We start from the raw sequence: 20,713 nt of genomic DNA, 5'->3' as shown, positions 1-20,713 counted from the left end.
CCCATGGGTGCATTTCTATACATGTTAAAAGGCAGTGGTAGCTTCTGCTTTCTTCTTTTTTACCTGCACACATTTGTAATTCTTACTTTGATCAGACCTAATACTGCTTCCAAAACAGAGCCTTTTTATTTGATATGATTCAAGATCACACATCTTGGGAATTGAAAGTAAACACTAAGACTCTGATCAATAAATGAAATATTGTTATCATCCATGTAGCATTTTACATGCTTCCTGATAACCCTGAGATAGAAAGAATGATCTCCCTTGAGAAAAATAGTGTAGATTCGGGTCTTCAGTGACCTATCAACCTATTAATATATTCATATGATTTTCATTGGTTTTGACATTATACAGAAAAGATCATGAGAGCTATGGGAAGGAAGTATATGTGGGGGAGGGACAGCAGTCTCCACTCACACTATAATGGAAGAAAAACTGACAGCCAAGTTAGGTTTAGCTGGAATGTAACAAATCCACAGCTTTATCACTCTGGAAGCACATTTTGACATAATAACAAACCACTGAGAAAGAACCACTTTTATCTAGGTCAGAATGACAGACTCCCAAGTGTTAGAGAGCTTGGGGGAACTACAGTTTGGAACATCAAGAAGACTGCAATCTGTACAGAGATTTTCATCAAGTCTTGACACTGCCTAATAGTTTTCATCCAATACATTGTAATTATTCCACTGGCTTACAATGGCATAGCATTTTTATTTCAGAGCCTACCAAAATAAAATGAACCACATTTTATGACGACTACATTTATAATAAGATGCAGATGGTAAAGGAAACAGATGCCTCTGACATCATCTCCCATTTGCTTTCAACTTCGCAGACACTGGCAGTCTGTAAACTCATTCAAAGGGATGCAAGATAAGTCAGGCAGTTTTCCAATTCTGTTTCTTGTCTAAAAAAACACTGGCAGCAGTGACACTGCTGTCTTTGAGTCATACAGTGTTAATTCCACAAAAATAAATTTGATTCTAAGTCTGTTTCAGTCTTTAGTGAAAAATTAATCATCTGGGGGAAAAATCTCCACAAATATTGGGAGTTTAGCAATTAGTAACTGCTGATTGTTTGCTTGACAGTGACAGAAAGGATGGGGTGGGAGTGGTGTGATGGTGAACAGCTGTAGTTTCAGGGAGGCAAAAAAGAGAGTTTAAAACAGACAAGCATGTCTAAAATAACCTATCAGCCCTTGGTACTCACATTATTCAAAGACTTATTCCTTATTATTTCTAAGTAAAAAACTTTAAGTAGGCTTTCCAGGTCACTGTTTCTGACCTCAAAAAAGCATATTCATTCTGTACTTCCATCTGTATTGTCCACAGAAGGAATCCTATAGTTCTGATAGGAGCTTTCACCGTTTCCCCTGTGATATCATTGAACATTATATACAGTAAAAGAAATTCTTTTTCTTTGTGCAAGATAAGTGTGTTAGAAGACCTTTTCAAAAAGACAAGGAACTTTTGTAGTCCATCTTGAAAGCAAGAGATGCTTGGGTAAAGCAGAAATTGCAAGGCCTTTAGCAGTGTTTGAGGTCCCAAGATAGATTAACATAGTTACAGATGAAGGAGAATTAAACAAAAACCTTTAAAATCTTCCCATCTCTCCTGACCCTCATGATATAACTTCATCTACACCTGTATAGCAGAAACATTTTAGCAGAAACAATTTCAGAAACAAAGAAAATGATGCCATAAAAAATAAATCCTGCTAGGCCAAATATAGTGCCAATTTTTAAAATAATCTCTGTGCAAATAACAGACGAAACACACACACACATACATACACAGATACACCCACACACATACATACACAGAGTACAAGAATAAACAAACTCTTCTAATTCATATCCACAAAGTGGGTTGGGAAGTATTAGTGCAAATTTCTGCTGACCTGCAGCATTTAGTCCATAAACTTTGGATATCCTAGATGATCCATCAGTGTCCAACAGATGTTTTCAATTACTTTAATTTCATCTCTAGGCAAATTTTGTTTCCAAACATTAATATGAGTTGGTGATATTTCCCCTTCATAGGGAAGGTAAAAAAGGTTTGTGGAAGTGGCAAACAATATTTGGTTTAAACTAGCAGGAGACAAAGGAATTCCAAGAAAGGCAAAAATTCTTTCAGTGGTTTTCTGAGGAAAATGCACAATATCTTCAAACTTGACCAGCTGGTAGCTGGTAGGCAGCAAATCTGCATTTATTCTCAATGCTGCTGCTGTGTTTGCGAGCCACAAATGAGACAACAGGGAGACTGCACTTGATTTGGATTTTGATAATTCTTTTCTCAATGATTCATACTCAAAAGCATAGCCCGAATTTAAGTTACATTTGCCTTTACCTCCCTCTATTTTAAACAATTTTGCTAAGTGCTCTGGTACATTCTTCAAAGAGTAAAGACTTGGCTTACTACTGTACAGCATTGAATAAATCCATGCCCGAGGGTCTCTTACTATGTATAATGCCCTCATCGAAGTTCCTAAAACTTCCTGAAAAAAATGAAGCTTTAATGTCCAGCTTCCACTGCTTAAACTGAGCACAGGACGTGCACTTGGGTAATAGACCAGGTGTCTCCTCAAAGCCCTAATATATTCAGCATCTTTATCAAAGGCGCCTTTCATTCTATTTCTTTGTTCTGGCAAAGACTCTCTCCTTCTTGATTTTCTTTTTTTGTCCTTATTCATTGTAAAATATTGGGCCAGTTTACCCCTACTGGGTTCATGGAGATGGATATTTTGCAAATGCAGTTTTGTGTCCTGGACTAAAGACTGCAACCAGCCTCGGAGTAAACGAAAATGCCCACTGCGGATATCTGACACCTTCCATTCACAGGCATCTACAAATGAGTCCATTTCAAATTCAGTTTCAGGGATATCTATGTAGGCTGTAGGAACCCTGATGTAGAGAAAATCACTACTGTTGAAAAAAAGTTGTTTGAGAATTTCAGCTCCTGAACCAGGAAGTGAGGTAATAACAACATCAGGAAGATCGATGCGATGCCCTTCTGAAGACAAAGACTTCTTGCTTGTCTTGGCTTCTGTCCTCCTCCATTTTGCACAGATGGGCTGAGTGCAAGTGCTCCACACATCCAGAAGCTCAATAAACCACAAGGCAATTACAAGTATTAGTATCCATCGCATTAACTTTCTAAAAGAAAGGTAAAACCGCCATTGGAAAGTTAAAATCACCAAGCTAATGCACAAAATTAATCCAACTGCTATATTAAATTTAAATCCAAATGGGAAGATGACTCTATCATGTCTTACAGGCTTTACTATTGCTTGAGTGCCCAAACCAAATCGGGTTATTTGGCCTTGATCGGCCACATTGGCAAAGCCACCAAATCCCAGGTAACTGAATCTTGTCTTCAGGTTATGGTAATCAGTTACAATGGAAACAACATGTTCAGTATTATTGACATTGAGAGAAATCTGAAGGCCAGAATTGGAATTATCAATGAATCTGCAGCTGGAAACATTGACATATGGCCCATAAAAGACATATGCAATTCTCGTGATTGTGGATTCCATCTGAAATGTAACATTAATAAATTGAGTCCACCGTTTCTTAAATTCAGCAGCTTGTTCTGCTTCCTGTATACTAGCCATGGGACTATTGCCATGATGATCAAACCAAAACATTTTGTAGTGTGCATCCCATACATCCATCATGGCACCATTATACCTATTCATAAACCTATATGCGATATATTTAAAGTCAATGTCCAGATTATGAAAGAAGGCACTGACAGAATTTATTGGGGAATCTTCTTGTCTCTCAATGTGATCAACAACTAGCAGAGTTTGAGAATTTAAGAGAAGCAAAGCACGATATACACTTTTTAGTCTCATTGCTGAAGAATAAGCAGACACTGCTTCCCCACTCACAAATATCATTTCCCCATGTTGTGAGGCAGTGATAATTTCCCCAGCTGCGTCCCCAACTTCCTCACCAGTCCACTTGAGCCACTGTGCACATTCTCCCAGTTGACCTTCCCAGGGCTTATTACATTGGCTTGAGGGTGATGGAGCAAACACCAATACATTATTAAGGTGGCTCAACTTGGGTCCATAGAGAGCTTCAGAAACAAATACTTGCCCATTGGGGGCAAAAGTAAATGAGTTCTGATCTGGATGTTCATGCCCTGGGTTAAAGCTTCTCCATCCATCAATCCAGGAGTATGGCTGAAAGTGAACTATGTCATACACAGCTCGTCCGCCTAGTTTCCCAGATTTAAAAGACACAAAGGTATTGGTCTGTGTGTTTGGCAACCCAGCCCCATAAGTGACAACACCCCAGTTAGGGAATGTGTGCATTTTTGCAGTGCCATATTCAGCAGGAGGCTGTGGGGTGAGCTGGGGATCATACCAGATATATTCAGTGTGAAGAGTACTCCACCTCTGGGCAGTTGAAGGAACCATTGGTCCATCTTTAGGTCGGTGTTTTCTAATTTGCTGAGCTAACCAATTTCCAGCTCCATTCTTTAAGATGAACTTATCCAAGAAAACTAGCTGGCTTTCTGGACCATAAAACCAATTATAATTGGAATCTGCTATACCCACAGTTCTTTGAAAGCCTGGTAAAAGGGTGGCATAATAGAACCAAAAGTGCATTTTTAACCAGTTATTCTCCAAGTTGTTGATATTAAAATGGCGTTGAGCCAGAAAAACATACTGTGTGACTGATTTAGCTGTGTAGCTTCCATAGGCCACACCTTCATCCAAAGAACCATCAACAATATGATTCAATAGAAACATTGTCTTTTCCATCACATCTACTACAACCTGTTTCCATATATTTGCTTTAGATTCTTTATCTACCCCTGTCACCAAGGCCCCTGTGAGTAATGCTATCATATTCGTAGCTTGGTGGTTGTGGAGAAGCTGTTTGCCCCAGGAGCGGACCTTGGAATATTCATACATTTCCTCGGTAATAACCCATATTTTTTCCAGGTATTTTTGTCTTCGATTATTATCTAATAAGTTATATAAAAAGTCAAAGGCAGTTGCAAAACCTGTTAAGGAATGACCAATTGGAACCTCATCCCCTGGTGCATTCTCAACTAGCCAGTCTTTGTAGCCAACCATCCTGTCCATATATTCCAAGACAAATTCAAAGGCAACTTTGTCTTCTGGGCATAACAAACAGTACAATGCTAACGGAGGCAGATTGTTACCATAAATTTCATTCCACTTGGCAGCAAAATCAGCATGCTTGGGTGGAGGTAGGTAGTATGTCGGGTTGGACAGCATAACTGTCACTGCACTTCTGATAGCTCTAAAAAGATGCAAATGGCTTGTGCGAGACTGTTGTCTCATTGCTTGGATTTCTCCAGCATCAAAATATAAACTTGGATGGAGCATACTTTTCTTCAGCTTTTGGTTGGGTCTGAAATCTTGTACTTTCTGTGTTTTAAACTGATCTATATCATCCGTGAAAACTGCCCATTCAGAGTAATTGTTCACAGATTCCTCAAAAGTAGAAAAACCAAACATCAATAATGCTAAGAATAGGAAATGTCCTGTAAACATTAACGCCATGATCCATGGGGGAGTTCCTTTCCTTAGGCATACATGTCAAACACGGTGCTCAATGTGTTTCCCATCTGGTAATTATAAAACATACATTAAAGGCCTTGATAAAACAAAGACTGCAAATCTTATATGCTGTGAAATCTTGCTGACATTCAGCTCATTCTAATCAAGTGCAGTTGCCAAGGAGAGAAAACTTACACTGTGTATCTGTGTCCCTGGCATAGCTTTGTTTCCAATAAAACTTCAGGGAATTTTGAAGTCTCTTATTTCTCCATACTGTTTCTCCAGGGAACAGTAGTACAGTTAAAAAATACTATAGATTCAGCATTTACTTCCCTTAAATAAATCTATTAAACATGAAGAGTCGAAACACGAATTGTAAAAAAGGAAAAAGCACTCCAAAATTCAAATTAAGAGTCATTCCTAGCATAAAAAAGCATCACTGGTAATAAACCCACCGCACATGTATGATGCATTTGTGTGTGTTTGCCAGAAGATGATGATAAAGTATTGACATTCTTGGAGTGAGTGGACTCAGTTGTACTACTCTTTACTTTTTATGCTTCTTGCTTTCTGAATTTTTTCTTCTTCCATTTTTGGGAGAAAAGCATCCTCAACAAGTGTTCAAAGTCCTACTTGGTTTTAAAAAAATCAAAATTCCTGCCTTCATTTCAAATCTTTCTCAGGCTTACTCATCAGCCTATTGTGACACAGAAAGCATTTTCATATCTTCTTTTATCAGCTTCATCTGTACAACTATAAAAATCTAATCTCTTCAGCCACCTAGATACTTCTCTTCCAATCATGAAGTAACCACCAACAGGGAAAGAAAACTCCCCTTTCACCAACAGTGATGTCTTTTTTCTGTTCCTTTTTCGTGACACTCCTTTCTGGGGGAAAAACAGAACAAAGAAATTCTCTGAGGCTACAGGTACGCTGGGAGTGTGCATATATCAATGACTGAAATATTCTGCATCTCTTGATAGAAATTTTAGAATCACAATAATATCTTACATGAAATCTGAATTAGCTCAAGTGATTTTCTGTTCTTATACTTTTAAATACACACATTTGGATCTCAGTGAGTGTTAGCAGATGACAAGCAACTACAGGATATAACTCTCCCGACAGTATTTATATTTTAACGGTGGCTTGTGTTAGTCACTTAACAATGTTTTTATTCAAATGCAGTTTACGCAAAGATGAGTTTTGTATCTTTCTTGTTATTCCTTGTTACAAAGGACTCAGGGACAAAAAAGTAAAAGCTGAAAGGACTTTTCTTTTTACTCCAGTTGAAGGTTTGGCTTTCGTAGGATCAGAAGGTATCTTCGTAATGAGAACTACTAAGACGAGTCACTTTTCTCAGAGGAGAAATCATGACAATGCGTCCGGGCAGAGGAACAGCAGTTCCACTCCACTGTCTCACCTGTAACCTCCTTAAAACGTCCTTAGGAGAAGCCACCAGAGGGAGCTCAGACCCAGATTTAAGGAGCAGCCTCTCCTCTGCCCGTCTACGGTTTTGAAGAACCTAACCAAGTTTCAGTCTTGGACAAGTCTTCTCTCTGTAGGAAACATTAACGCTAGGAGTTTCCTGATCCGCCCCTCCTGTTGCATTTTTTTAATTCGTGTCCTACGAACATGCCGCCACCATCCTCCGCTCCCCACTCCCCGACCTACGGCCGTGGTTTGGGGGCGAGAGACCCCTAAATGGCCAAGTCCGCTTACCTGAGGCAGATCCCGACAGGGTCTCCGGGCTGCGCTGGGCCCCAAAAGAGGCGGAGGTGGAGAGTTCGAGAAAACTGCTCTGCACAGGAACCAACCCCCGCGGTCCCCTCAGGGATCCCGGCGCCCCCGGCGGGGCCCCCCGCGCTGAAACAGGCGGCTCCCACCCTGCGCTCGGTCTCCTCAGCCGCGCGCGGACCCTCGCCCCGCACCGCCCGGACACACCCGCCCCCAGGAAGGCCGGACGCTCGCGGGGGCAGCCCCGGACCGTACGAGGCAGACTCGCGGGCAGCGGCCGCTCTCGGGGCCGCCGAGTCCAGCGGAGCGCTCGCGTCCCCAGGCCGCGATGCCGCCGCAGCCGCCGCTCCTCTGTGCCAGCTCCGCGGCCCGGGGAGGGCGAGAGACCGCGACGCGGGCCGGCGGGCGGGGGGCGGAGCGGGAACGGCGCGGGGCGGGGTCAGGGGCGGGGCCTCCAGGAGGACTTGGGTCGGCGACGCCGGCCGGCGGGCGAGGGGCGGGACCGGGGGCGGGGTCTTAGGGAGGAAGAGCGCGGGCGACGCGGGCAGGGCCGAGCGACACCGTGAGCCCTCAGGGAGGAGGCTGAGGCGCGAGAGGTACGCCCTGAGGGACTGCCGCGCGCTCCCGGACCAGCGGAGCTGGAAGAGGGGAAGTTTGGGAATGCGAGTGGAGACCTCGCCCGGCTGGCGTTAAAACCTTTTCGCTATGGGAAGAGGACAACTGTAAGAGGGCCAGGGTTGGGAGAAACAGAGGGATGCGGGGTCGACAACAAATGGTGGGAGAAGCTGCGGTGGGTGTGGGATGACAGGAATCACCCTTGGGGAAGAGCGAGGGTGGGTGGGGAGGGAAGGAACGAGCACTCCCTTGGAACTGAGAGGCCGCTTGGCTGAGGTGGCTGTCATTTAGAAAGACAAAATCAGAATATGCAGATTAATATATGAGAACAACTTCAGTAGCCCAGATGCTAATACAGCTCAGGGGAAAACAACAAAGTCTAATCAGCTTTACTGAATGAAAATAATTTCTGCAGCAGTATAAACAGGAGAAAATATGGGACAAACAGGTAGAAGGAGCCTCTTACTTGTTAAAAAAATGGAAACTGGCTTTCGGTCAAGAAAGCCTGCATGTGGGAAGAAGGCTGTGTGCCTTGGTTACCATGCGTGTGCAGTTTCGGGGTTTGGAAATCCTGGAGCGGACTGTGATTGCTGTTGCACTCGACATGCGGAACTTCTCACAGATACCTGCAGTTACGCTTCTTTGGCGTAAGCCTCCCCAGCCTCTGACCTCCAATATCACAAGTAATAACTCAGTAGTAATAGGAACACAGTGAAACATCAAGCTTCACAAATGTACGATTCCATCCTAAGTTGGGAATTAGTGACACATTCAGTCTCCTCCTAATACCATACTGTTTTGGTGATATTTAATAAGATGTATTAAAATTGTTAGAAATGAGAGCCTTGCTTGGATCACTTCCTGGTAAAAGTCAAAGAGTAGACCATTGCTAACAGAATGAATTTCAAATAATTTAACTAGGAGGTGAAATGTGGCCTCAACCTGCTTTTATCATCCTTCTACTTTGTCCTGGTGGGAACTTTAGCCCAGTCCAAATAGCCAAACTTGCTTTTGCTTTGGCACTTCAGTAACTATGCTTATTCCATTCCTTCTTTCACAGTGTCCTTTACCCAACCACCACCAACTACTACGTAAAATTTTCTGACTGTTAAATTTCTCTTACTGTCCTAGTCTCAGCTCAAATACTTAAATTCTGGAAATACCTCCTGAGTTTCCCTAGCCAGAATATATTATGCCAGCACTATATTATTTGTATCTATATTCAGCCCTTTCGATTATGCTTACTATTACACCTGGCTGACTCTTTCTTGTACTCCATTCATAGATCCTTCCAGTCATGAGTAGTACTCAGTTCCCTTTGTAAGGGCTATATCTGTGTTTGAAAAGAGTTGAACCTTTAACAGTTGGGCTCGCATAGAGCCCTGTCTTCTCCACTGAGGTTCTTTGCAAAAGAAGGATTCTCCTCTGACCTCCAGAGACAGAAATTCCAGTAAAGCGTGTATTGTACCTCCACATGGGCCCTGATAGAGGAGGATGACCCATAGCCTCCATCCTCATTTAGGGGAGAGTAAAGTTGAGGGAAAGAAGAGCCCGACTGCAGACATTTCTATGTTTTCTGCAGAGAAGAGACTAGGGCTTGGTATTAGTTAACAGGTTGATAAATATGCAGATCATTTCTCAGAACAAACTGTGGATTCAAAGCATCTCATGATGGAGGGCAAGGTGAGTCAAGAGGAGTTATTGCATAAGCATGACCATCAACCAGGCCAACATTTTAACTTCTATATTTTTTTCATATTTTTTAACATCAATATGATCATTTTCACTTTACAGATTAGTGAACTCAGGTACAGATGTTGCCTCCTTTCACTTCTGCTCCATGCATCGGTACTGAAGCTCCGGGGAAGCAGCTAGCCTCTCAGCATTCTCAAATGAGCTTTCAGGCTAATTCGTTTTGAACAGGCATCTTCTCACAGTGGAGAAATGTGAGTGCATTAAAATAAAACAGGAGCTACAACTGAACAATTCAAATCGTTGGCAGAAAGGGTGTAGGTAAATGGCACTATTAAAAATGAAGATAATCTTATTTCCTGTGAACTAAAAATGGATAGCTCCAATTATTGTTCCTTCCACACATGAAGATGGTACAAAGTTAGTTAATTATAAATAATGCATCCAACCATAGAAGCGATGAGCTATATGCTATGTTATTGTACATTAAAAACCTTTATGAGTGTGGCAAGAGACACATGTACCAACAGCTGCTAAATTCAGAATCCTGGGGCAGTATCTTATTTTAATGTGAGTGAAGAATAGTTCAGTCTATTGCTCTGGGGATTTCCCTCTATATAAAAGGATCTTAAATCTACATGAGATTTTACTCAGTGATATCAAAGCACTTTATGAATATCTGTTTTCTTTATTTGCATATCTTTCAACCTGCCCCAGCCACCCAACTTGTAACAGCAACAATGCTATTATAGAACAGATTCTTCAGAGAAGAAGCCTTTCTCTCTCTCCTTCCCCTCCTTCTTTCCACTCTTCCTTCCTTTTCTTTCTCTTTCTTTCTTTTTTTTTTCTTTTTGAAAAAATTTTCGTTATCTATCCCAGAGCCTGGCATTTTTGTATTGAATATATGTTGAATGCTTAACATGAATTATCACCCCCATTTTATGGCAGAAGAGAAAAAGATATAAAGGTCTAAAGTGGGTTCTCAAATTCTGAACAGAGTTACACACTCTTTTCCTCTCAACTGGGCTTTGAAGCTTGTTACCGCACAATCCATAATTGGAACTATGTCTTGAGGTTACTTAATTCAAGTGACACCTGAGACTGGAAAGTCAGACAATATTGTAAAGAGGATTTCTGCACCAATTTTATGTCTTAGGATAGGCAAATTCAAGTTCTGAGCCTTAGAACATAAGGTAAATATTGTATCACCTTACAGAACAATAAAGTGCAAGCAATAAAATCAACCTAGATACTATATAAAGTCCCTAGTCTAAAATCTTATTTGTCCATAATCTGTTATGCTGGTGGACTCTTAATAAATGGGGCCAAGATATCCAAGAACTGTGTATTCAGCAACTAACCAAGTACAGAACTCCAACACATGGGCTTTCATACAGCGCAGGCATTTGAATCTGGGTATGGCTTTGTTACTGTTCTCATAACATAGGCCTTCTTTGATACGGCTTTGGCTGTGAGAGCTCAGATGCAGATTTCTTGAACTACTTACTAGGGCCAGATGTATACGATATCGATCCACTAGCAATATCAGAACTAGTATCTGTGAGTTTAGAACTGACACCAAACATCAGCTGCAAATTTCATTGCACAGTTGGCCAGCAGTAATAGGCCACAGCAATAATAAAGACCAAACCACAGACTTAAAGCAGACAGTGCAATCTGGAAATACTCTTTTTGCAATTGTTTTGAATACAAAACATCTCAAATGACAGGGATTTTGCCTGCAGAGTTGCTAATGAAGATGTGGCTGAGAGTGTTCCTTCAGTTTGTTTATCCAGCTGTACAACAGTCAGTATGACAGTAACTAGATTTGTAAAAATTTGAAAATACCAAAGCCAAACTCTGAGGAAAGGAGTTTCCCCATAAGTCTACTAAAGCCTTGTATTCATAAATGAGAAGCTTTATTGCTACTATATCTGCTTACATACAATTTTGCTTTTGCTATGAAAGAAAATTTTAAACAAAGTGCAACTTGCAAAGGGATCATAGGATGGTTTCTCCAGGGTTCTTCCTCCACCCGTCCCTCTTTTCTCCTCTACTTATACCAGTGGTTCTCAACTGGAGCAATTTTGCCTCTCAGCAGACATTTGACAATGTCTGGAGAAATTTTGATGATCACAGTTGATCTAGGATGTGGGGTAGGTTGCCAGAATTGCTGGTATCTAGTGAGTAGAAGCCAGTAATGCTGCTAAAAATCCTACAATGCAAAAGAAAACCTTCTCTCTTCCCCTACAAAAAAAGAATTATCCATCCCAGAATGTCAGTCCTGCTGAGGTTAAGAAACTCTGGCCTAGCCCACTGATTCTAACAATTGATTATGTGTGAATTGTTGGCAGTTCAAATCAAGTCCTATATTATCCCCTGGGCTTCCCAATCACCTCTTTGCAGCTTGTTCCAGAACCAGATGGTATGATTTAGAACAGTGGTCCCCAACCTTTTTGGCACCAGGGACTGATTTCATGGAAGACAATTTTTCCATGGATGGGGGCGTGGGGGAGGCAGAGTTTATGCAGTGATGCCAGTGGTGGGGAGTGGTTGTAAATACAGAAGAAGCTTCGAAGCTTAATCTCTTGCCCACCACTCACCTCCTGCTGTGTGGCCTGGTTCCTAAGTTTGATGGAAAACAATTTTACCATGGACAGGGAGTGGGGTGGGGGGGGGTTGCAGGGGGAGGGGGTTGCATGGTGCTCAGGCAGTAATGCCCTGCCTGGTTCCTAACACTTAACAGGCTGTGGACCAGTACCAGTTGATGGCCAAGGGGTTGGGGACCGCAGGTTTAGAATGTATGTGTCCCTCCAAAATTCATATGTTAGAAGCTGATACCAATGTGGTAGTATTAGCAGGTTGGGTCCTTTAGGAAGTGATTACTTACCTCATGAATGCTATGCCCTTGTGAATGAGATTAGCGCCCTTACAAAAGAGGTTGAAGGGGGTGCCCTAGGCCCTTTTTGCTCCTCTGTCTGAGTCTGTTCTGTGCTGCTATAACAGAATGCCTGAAACTGGGTAATTTAAAAAGAACAGAAATTTATTTCCTCACAGTTCTGGAGGTTGGGAAGTCTAAGATCAAGGTGCTGGCAGGTTAGGGCCAGGTCTCTCTGCTTTGAGGATGATGCGTGAACACTGCATCCTCCAGAGGGGAGGAATGCAATGTCCTCACATAACAGAAAAGCAAGAGAGAGAGGGAGAATCCACCTCTATAAGCCCTTTTTATAGCAATGTTAATCCATTCCTCATGACCTGAATACCTCTCCCATTAGGCCCTACCTCCCCACATTGTTGCATTGAGAATTGAATTTCTAACACATGAATTGTAGGGAACACATTCAGACCATAGCAACTTCCGTCTCTTTGTCCATATGAAAACACAGTATTCATAGCTTTTTTGCCCCTTCTACCATGTGAAGATGCAGAGAGATTCACTGTCTTAGAAGCAGAGAGTAAGCCCTCACCACACATAGGCTCTGCTAGCACCTTGGACTTGGACTTTCCTGCCTCCAGAATTGTGAGAAATAAATTTCTACTATGTATAAATTACTCAGTCTGTGGTATTTTGATAGGGCAGGGGGGATACCGACTCTTACCTATTAATAAATTATTCACAGATGGCTTTCTGTTTACCAGTTGATGAGTCCACTTCTCTTCACTTGATCTAGGAAACTCCTAAATCCAGCTGCCTCACCTCTTATAAAATCTTGGGCTCTGCCTACAAGGTATAACTGGCAGTAAGCCAATTACTGCCAAGTAATAATTGGAATAATGTGGCTTTGATGGTTATCAGAAATGCACTTCTGGTGTTAATAAAAGCATACCCTGTTACCCCCCCCCGCCCCCGTACTCCTCACACACACCGCCTCACCCACCTGTATTATCTGATTTCTTTGCTGTAGGACAGTGTTTTTCAAATTAAAATACTTAAGACTACCAGCATCAGAAAGTCCATGGTGTTATTAAAGACATCAATTTCTCAAATCTATCCTAGCCCTATGGATTAAGAATCTCAATGTGTGACCTAGTAATCTACACCTTCAAATGTTTCTCAAGCACCTAATAAACTTTGAGGGTCATTGTTCTAAGATAATTCTTATTCTTTTCTCCTACTCCACATGCCTGTGTGGTATGTATCTGATGATTTGTTTGGCTATGTAACAGAAACAACCTCAGACTGCCAGAGGCACAGGGATACTAACTAGTGTTGCAGAATAACTCAGGGACATGTAGGAGCCTATTTTGCTGCTAGTTTAATTATTTTATATGTAGATTGTTTATTCACATATGAGGGAGTGAGGTGGTAGATAGAGTCAAGCAATAAAAGTAAATAAGGGCAACCTAAACATCTGTACCTCCATAATATGCTGAAATAAAAGTAAAAGAAAAACAAAGCAAAACAAACAAACAAACAAAAAAAAAGTAAATAGAATTTATAAGACAGAAAAGAGGAAAAAAAATTAACACAATCTAGGAACAATGAAACTTTCATCGCACATGTTTTTGGGCAATTGATTAACTGACAGCTGAAAAGGTTCTTGCCTCTAAAGCAGTGATAGATTTTCAGGAGAGCAGATGTGACAGGCTCTCTTTGTATAATGTCAGCCAGCATCCCTCCATCAGCACCTCCACCCTGGTCAGGTCTATTCCATACCATATTCTTCAGTAGACTTTCTTGCTGGAAAGCCATTAAAAAGTAAGGTTCCTTTCTCCATTCATCCAAGGCCAGGAGACTTCTCCTTTTGCTTCCAAGCCTTTGCTTCCTTCTTCTCTTTTTCTAAAGATCAGCTTTACCTGCTCCTTCACGGAGCTACAACTCAACATGGCTCTTCTTCAGCACAAGTTTATATTGCCTTGATTCTGCCATCAGGCAAAAATAAATTGTCCTTGGTGAAGTCCAAATCCAAATTCTCAAAAGAGATGATTGCACAGCAGGGTCAGGGTTCCATCATGACACAGACAGTGATGGAAAGCTGTTCAGGGTTACATAGTTCGAACATTACTATAAGGGCTGATACTTGTGGGTTTGGGTTTCGGTTATCTTAGGAGAACACAGATGGCTCATATCTTAAAAGTATGTATTATAAAATGACACACACCAGAGGGCCATGCTCTGGCATATTAGAAGCAGTGGATCTGGTGTTGGGTAGTTGAGGTGGTGGAGGTTGAGGTGGGTTAGAGTAGTGGAAGGCGGGGTAGAAAGGTAGGATGAAAAATGACCACAAGTCATGTAAACAAGCGGACTCCTCTTTCTTACCTTCTGAAAATTATTTTTGATAGGATATCTTAAATTTACCTAATTATAAAAATCAACCAGAATTTGCTTGTTAAAAATACAAAATATTAATATGAGATCTGAGGCCCACCGGAAGGTAGGGTGAAGAAGGAAATATTAAAAAGATCTATATTTTTTAACCTTGGTCCTGCTTCTCTATTTCATTTTCATTTATTTCATAATATTATGGGGGTATAAATGTTTTGGTTATATAGATTGCTTTTATATTGCTTGAGACAAAATTTTAAGTGTGCCCATCACCCAGAGAGTGTACTTTGTGCCCATTAGGTATGATTTCACCCATCCCCTCCTCCCACCTCCCAGCTGTTTTGACATTTTAACAATGTTGATTCTGCTGGTCCAAATCCATATTTTTAAATGCATTATGATCCTGTAAAATTGGCAAATTGCCCTTAGAGAGAGAACCTTTTAAAATACTGTGGGCTACTAACATCTCTCCAACTTTTTGCCCCAACCACCCTAATCCCTGGTAACCACCATTCTACTCTCTAGTTCCAGGAGATCAAATTTTTAAAATTCCACATATGAGTGACATCATGCAATATTTGTCTTGCTGTGCTTGGCTTGTTTCAGTTAGCAAAATGTCCTCCAGGTTGATTTATGTTGTCACAAATGGCACAATTTCCTTGTTTTTTATGACTGAATAGTATTCCATTGCATATATATACCACATTTTCTTTATCCATTTATCCATTGATGGATACTTAGGTTGATTCCATGTCTTGGCTATTGTGAATAATGCTGTAATGAAAAGGGAAGTGCAGAGTTCTCTTTGACATACTGATTTCACTACAAAAATGGTAATTATGCAAGGTAATGCATGTGTTAATTATCTAGATTTAGTTAATCCATAATGTATATACTTCAAAACATAATATTGTACATAATAAACACATGCAATTTTATCAATCAATTTAAAAAATAATAAAAATATTACCAACTACTTACAATAGAAAATAAATCAGATCCAGAAAACAGAGTTTGACAGGGAGAGATGAGAAAAAGAAAATATACTTGAGTGAATAAGCTATGGAGTTTGGCTGTCCAAGATAGTATAGCCACTAGCTACATGTAACTAATGAAATTAAAATTAATTAAAATTAAGTAAAATTAAAACTTCACCTTCTTACTTATACTATCGACATTTCCAGTGTTCAGTAGTAATTTGTGGTTAGTGGTTATAGTATCGAATAACACAGCTATAGAGCACTTCCTTGGTTACAGATAGTTATGCTGGATAATGTTTCTATAGAGAAAAGAGCCAAGCAGAGAGAATGATGCTGTCATATTTATTCTGGGGGTTCTTAGTTATAGATCTACACAGATTTGGTAGGTAATTATCATATTGTTGATGATGTTGATGACTAACCCTAATGATAATAGCTGACACTGGAACACATATTATATGCAAAAGACTGTTCTGAGCACTTTCTACATAATCCTCCAAACAACATAAATGCTAACCACAGCACTGCACTGTCCCACTAGATAATGTATGTGGATGAAGTCACCCAGTTGGTTGTTAATTATGTGAATTCAGGGCCCCACACATCCAGATAGTCTGATTTTTCAAGGAAAGCTAGAAATTTGGACTTTTATGGGAAATTATCTGACTTTTTAAAATAGCTTAAAATTTTTAAAAACTCTGTGAAGGCCAAATATAATATATCCGTGAGATGGATTGAGATCATAAACTTAATGGTTTTGATTTTTGATTGAGAAGCTATATGCACAAAAATAAATTTCCTGATTTTGCCTATGTTATCTCAACACCCTGGGAATTCAACTTCCGATTTTAATACTAAAGAGAAAAGTATCATCATTTCCTTTAAGTTATCTACTACTATAACTCCTCTCAGTCTGGAACAAAGACTGATGATGTATTCAAATAATCATATTTTTATCTGTAGAAGTATATTAAATTTTATTTCCTTGATTTATTCAATAAATACTCACTGAGTGCTCAATAATGCACTGTGCCAGACACTGAGAAACCTCAAGGGAAAAAAAAATTCCTAGCCAAAAGAGCTCATAATCTTGTGGATAGAAAAGACATGAAAGGAATGAATTATTACTTCATTTCTTCCTGTATTTAATCATTACTTCATCTGATTTAAATGGCTTTGAAGGTTAATTTATATTTTGATTCCATTATTTTCAAAAGCACATTTAAATTGATGAGGACGGAAGATTAGTAGTGACTTAGAATCTTGGAAAATAGATAGAAATCTAAATGTTGTAAGACATCTCTAGGATGTTTGCATTTTTTCAGAGCTGCACCCCTTCTAATACCTGGAGTCCAGCCAGGCACAAAGCAAGCTGACTGACTCCTGCAGAAAGGAATCCTGCAACCTCTCTTGCTGATATGCTTGCAGAGTTTCCAGCACAGCTATCCAGAGACTTCCTATAGACAATGAAAAAATTCAAAAACAACAAATGTGGTAGTTCAGCTATTTATCTATCAGCTCTTAGGAATGAGACTGAGCTGTTTTTCTGCAGCTGGCTGCAAAGCAAGCCACAACAAAGGTGCGTTACAGGAGAACAGAGTATGGTGTTGGCATATGCCTCATCATGGGCTAGAGCTTTTTATCATGGGATTCAGTCAAACCCAAAATGCAAGATGAAAATTATTTCTCTTGTTGGTACCCATTTTAAATATAATAAGTAGAAAAGAGATTGGCAGAGCCATGTTTTCCAAAAGTCCTGATGGTAAGATTCACCAAAGACTCTTAATAATTCCTTGAGCAGGAAATGCAGACTGCTTGTTCTGGAATTGAATCTAGAATTTGATGTTTTAGCAGATATTTCAAGTGGTTATTATCACCTGAGAAGTTTAGGAAATACTAAAGTGGAAGAATAAAGAATGACTCTTTCCCCATAATGGTAGTACTCCCAGTTACCTACAATGTGTCACGTTAGGCTTACTTTTGTGTCAACTCTTACAGGTGTATGGTTACGTGATAGATTTTGGAGTGAGATGGTCCTGAGTTTGAATTCAAGCCCTGACATCATATTGTAAGTTACTGTGAGACATTGAGCCAGTTCCTTAAACTTTTCTTAACACCAGTGTCCTCATCTGTAAAATAAGGCTAAAATATTACTAACTGCATAGGGCACTTGAGAAGTTCAAATGACAAGCAGCAGGTAAACTTCTCAGCACAGAGCTTTGAGGATTGCTCAAAGAGAGCTCCTTGTAGTTGAAAAGCAATTTTACATTCTTTGTTTCATTTAATCATTTTCATAATCATGTGAATGATATATGATTAACTCAATTTTATATACTGAAAAAATGTGGAAGAGAAATTTAGCATAGGAAATATTGCATGTTAGGATAGCGTGACAAAAATAGGACACTGGTGTCTACCGACTTGCTTTCTGAATTGGTCTAATTTTAAAGACTGTGAATATTTGAAGGAACATTTAATGCAGTTCGCTCATTTTACTGGTTAAGAATCTGAGCTCCAGTGAAGCAAACTGATTTGTTTAACATGTGAGAGAGACAGAAGGACTACTGGGACCAGAACGCAAGCTTCTATAGTGCCCATCTGCAGCCTTGCCATTGCATTGTTGATCATACTATTTGTCTGTAAGCATAGCCAATGGTACATGTTTTAGATGTGCTTCTTCTGATAGTAAAACAATTAACTCATAAAATAAATATATATATGCAGCTCGAATTAGAGCATTTTTCAAATAATTTTCTAGGTTCCATTTGTACCAAAAATCTTTCAGGAGCATTTTAAAAACTTAGATATCTCTGTCCATTAGAAATCCTTTTTGAATCAGACTGTTGATCATGGCATGGAAATTTACATTTTTAACAAGTTTGCCAATAAAGGTTTGAGAAAGAACTAATTAAACCATTCTGTCCTTGAGGCCAGAAATTATGCATTGTCCTTCTTTTGTCTTCCCATCAGTTCCAGCCAGAATTTTAGGCATATACTTTCTACTTAGTTAACTCATAGAATTGAACTGTGGTGGAATCAAATTAAAGTGAGATGTTTTGATTATATAAAAATCTGTGAAGCATATCTATAGATGACTCAATTCCAAATATACAACTTAGATAATTTTCTTTTAATTACAAGCATAATTCTCCTGCCAGATATATTTGTCTGGAAAATGTATGTGTATGTATATATAAGACATATGAGATATGATATATACTTTATATTTATATCATATATATAAGACAGAGAGGGAGAGAGAGGAAAATTAGCTTTCAAGACAGTTTTGAAGAATGTTAACTTGGATATTAGTAATCTATGTCACAAATTATCACAGAATTGGCAGCTGAAAACAAAGATTTATTTTCTCACATGATTTCTGGGGATTAACAATTGGAGCAGCTTACCTGGATTGTTCTGGTCAGGGTCTCCCAGGAGTTTTAGTTAAGATATTTGTATCTTAACCGTATTACCTAGGGTGGGCAGTGTGGTGAGACCAGAGGCAGATCAAGAGAGAGAAACTGGAAAGAGTTCTACAGTTTTATTGTCCTGGGGAGGACATAGCAGCCACAAAGCGTTGCTCAAGGAAAGCACAGGGGTCAGTCATGAGGCAGAGGGAGAAAGGGCAATAGGGGAAGTGTCTTTGTTGTGGTTTCTGCAGGAAGGCACAGGTGAGGCAGGGGAAGCAGGCTTATGATGAGCCAGCTTGAGTAAGTTCAATGGGCTCTGGTCATAGGGGTGGTTCCTGGTTTTCTGATACTTGACCCAAGGGTGATTAGGGTGGGTGTATAATCGCTTGGAGTATGACACCCCAAGAAGGGAGCTGATTGGGATTTGGGGTTAGTTGGCTGCTTAAGAAGGGAAACTGACTGGCTTCCAGCCAAGGTCTCAAAATGGTCAAGACAGCATTTTTTTAAAAACTATATTAAAACTTGCCAGGGCTGCAATTTTCTGAGGTTTTGAATCGGGCTGAGAGACCTGCTTTTGAGAAGGCTCACCCAAGGCTGTCGGCATGAAGCCTCGATTCTTCTTCATGTGGACCTCGCCCTAGGGTGGCTTGATTGTGCATACAACACAGCAGCTGAAGTCCCCAGTTCCTTATATTAAAACAGGCATTAAAAAAAAAAAACAATATGTAAAATCATGTGGCTCAACACATCTTCATGTTTATTCATTCACTTATTCAATAAATATTACTAGACTTCCTACCATATGCCGAGCTCTGTGGTTAGCATATGTTATACAATAGGAACAAGAAGCACATGGCCCCAGTTCTCATGGAGTTTATGTTCTAGTACAGGATAAACGTTCCACTGACATATTCACACTAATACGTATATAATTAAAATCTGAATTACAGTGAAAAAAAATTGCCTTGCACTATGAAAGTAGACAAGGAGTGTGTAGGAATAGTTATGGAAGGCTTCCTGGTGAAAATGGCAATTGGTCCTTGAGCTAAAATCTGAACAAGCAGTGAAGAAGTTTTGGGAATCAGACCCTTTATAATCAATTGAACTTTGTATCATTTATTCTAAATACTAAGCAATCTTGACTTACAAATAGATGATCAATGTTTTACTACTTCTGGAAAATATTTTCATCCTTTTAAATATCTTCAATATTTTTTACTCCCCTATCTCCTTAATGGCCTTTTCATAAATGCAAATATTTTCCTGGACTAATACTGTGGCTTCTTTCAATATATGTTACCAAAATTTCTGTAAAAATAACCATTTTGAAAATCACTGGCTTACAACCACAAAGTTCTTTTTCCCCAACCCCACTGAGCTTTGCAGAACCTCACTTTTGCTTCCTGAGAGCCATGGGGTGTGACCTTCTCTATTAGCCACAAGGAAAACATGGGAGAGAATCT

At 39.9% G+C, this 20,713-nt stretch overlaps 1 protein-coding gene across 1 annotated transcript; it reads right to left on the bottom strand.

Annotated features, from left to right (window-relative positions):
- Nucleotides 1-1,860: 1,860 nt before the first annotated feature.
- DSEL (dermatan sulfate epimerase-like) lies at nt 1,861-5,892 on the bottom strand. The gene has a single exon (XM_012650116.1). The coding sequence runs from the start codon at nt 5,551-5,553 to the stop codon at nt 1,915-1,917; it is 3,639 nt and encodes a 1,212-aa protein (XP_012505570.1). The 5' UTR covers nt 5,554-5,892; the 3' UTR covers nt 1,861-1,914.
- Nucleotides 5,893-20,713: the final 14,821 nt, after the last annotated feature.

Source organism: Propithecus coquereli, unplaced genomic scaffold, assembly GCF_000956105.1.
Source record: "Propithecus coquereli isolate 6110/MARCELLA unplaced genomic scaffold, Pcoq_1.0 Scaffold311, whole genome shotgun sequence".
NCBI lineage: Eukaryota > Metazoa > Chordata > Mammalia > Primates > Indriidae > Propithecus > Propithecus coquereli.
The sequence above is the reverse complement of the archived record's forward strand: the minus strand, read 5'-3'. Positions and strand labels throughout refer to the sequence as shown.

Coding starts and splice junctions, on each gene's coding strand:
- DSEL (XM_012650116.1), bottom strand. CDS start 5,553: ATGGCGTTAATGTTTACAGGACATTTCCTATTCTTAGCATTATTGATG.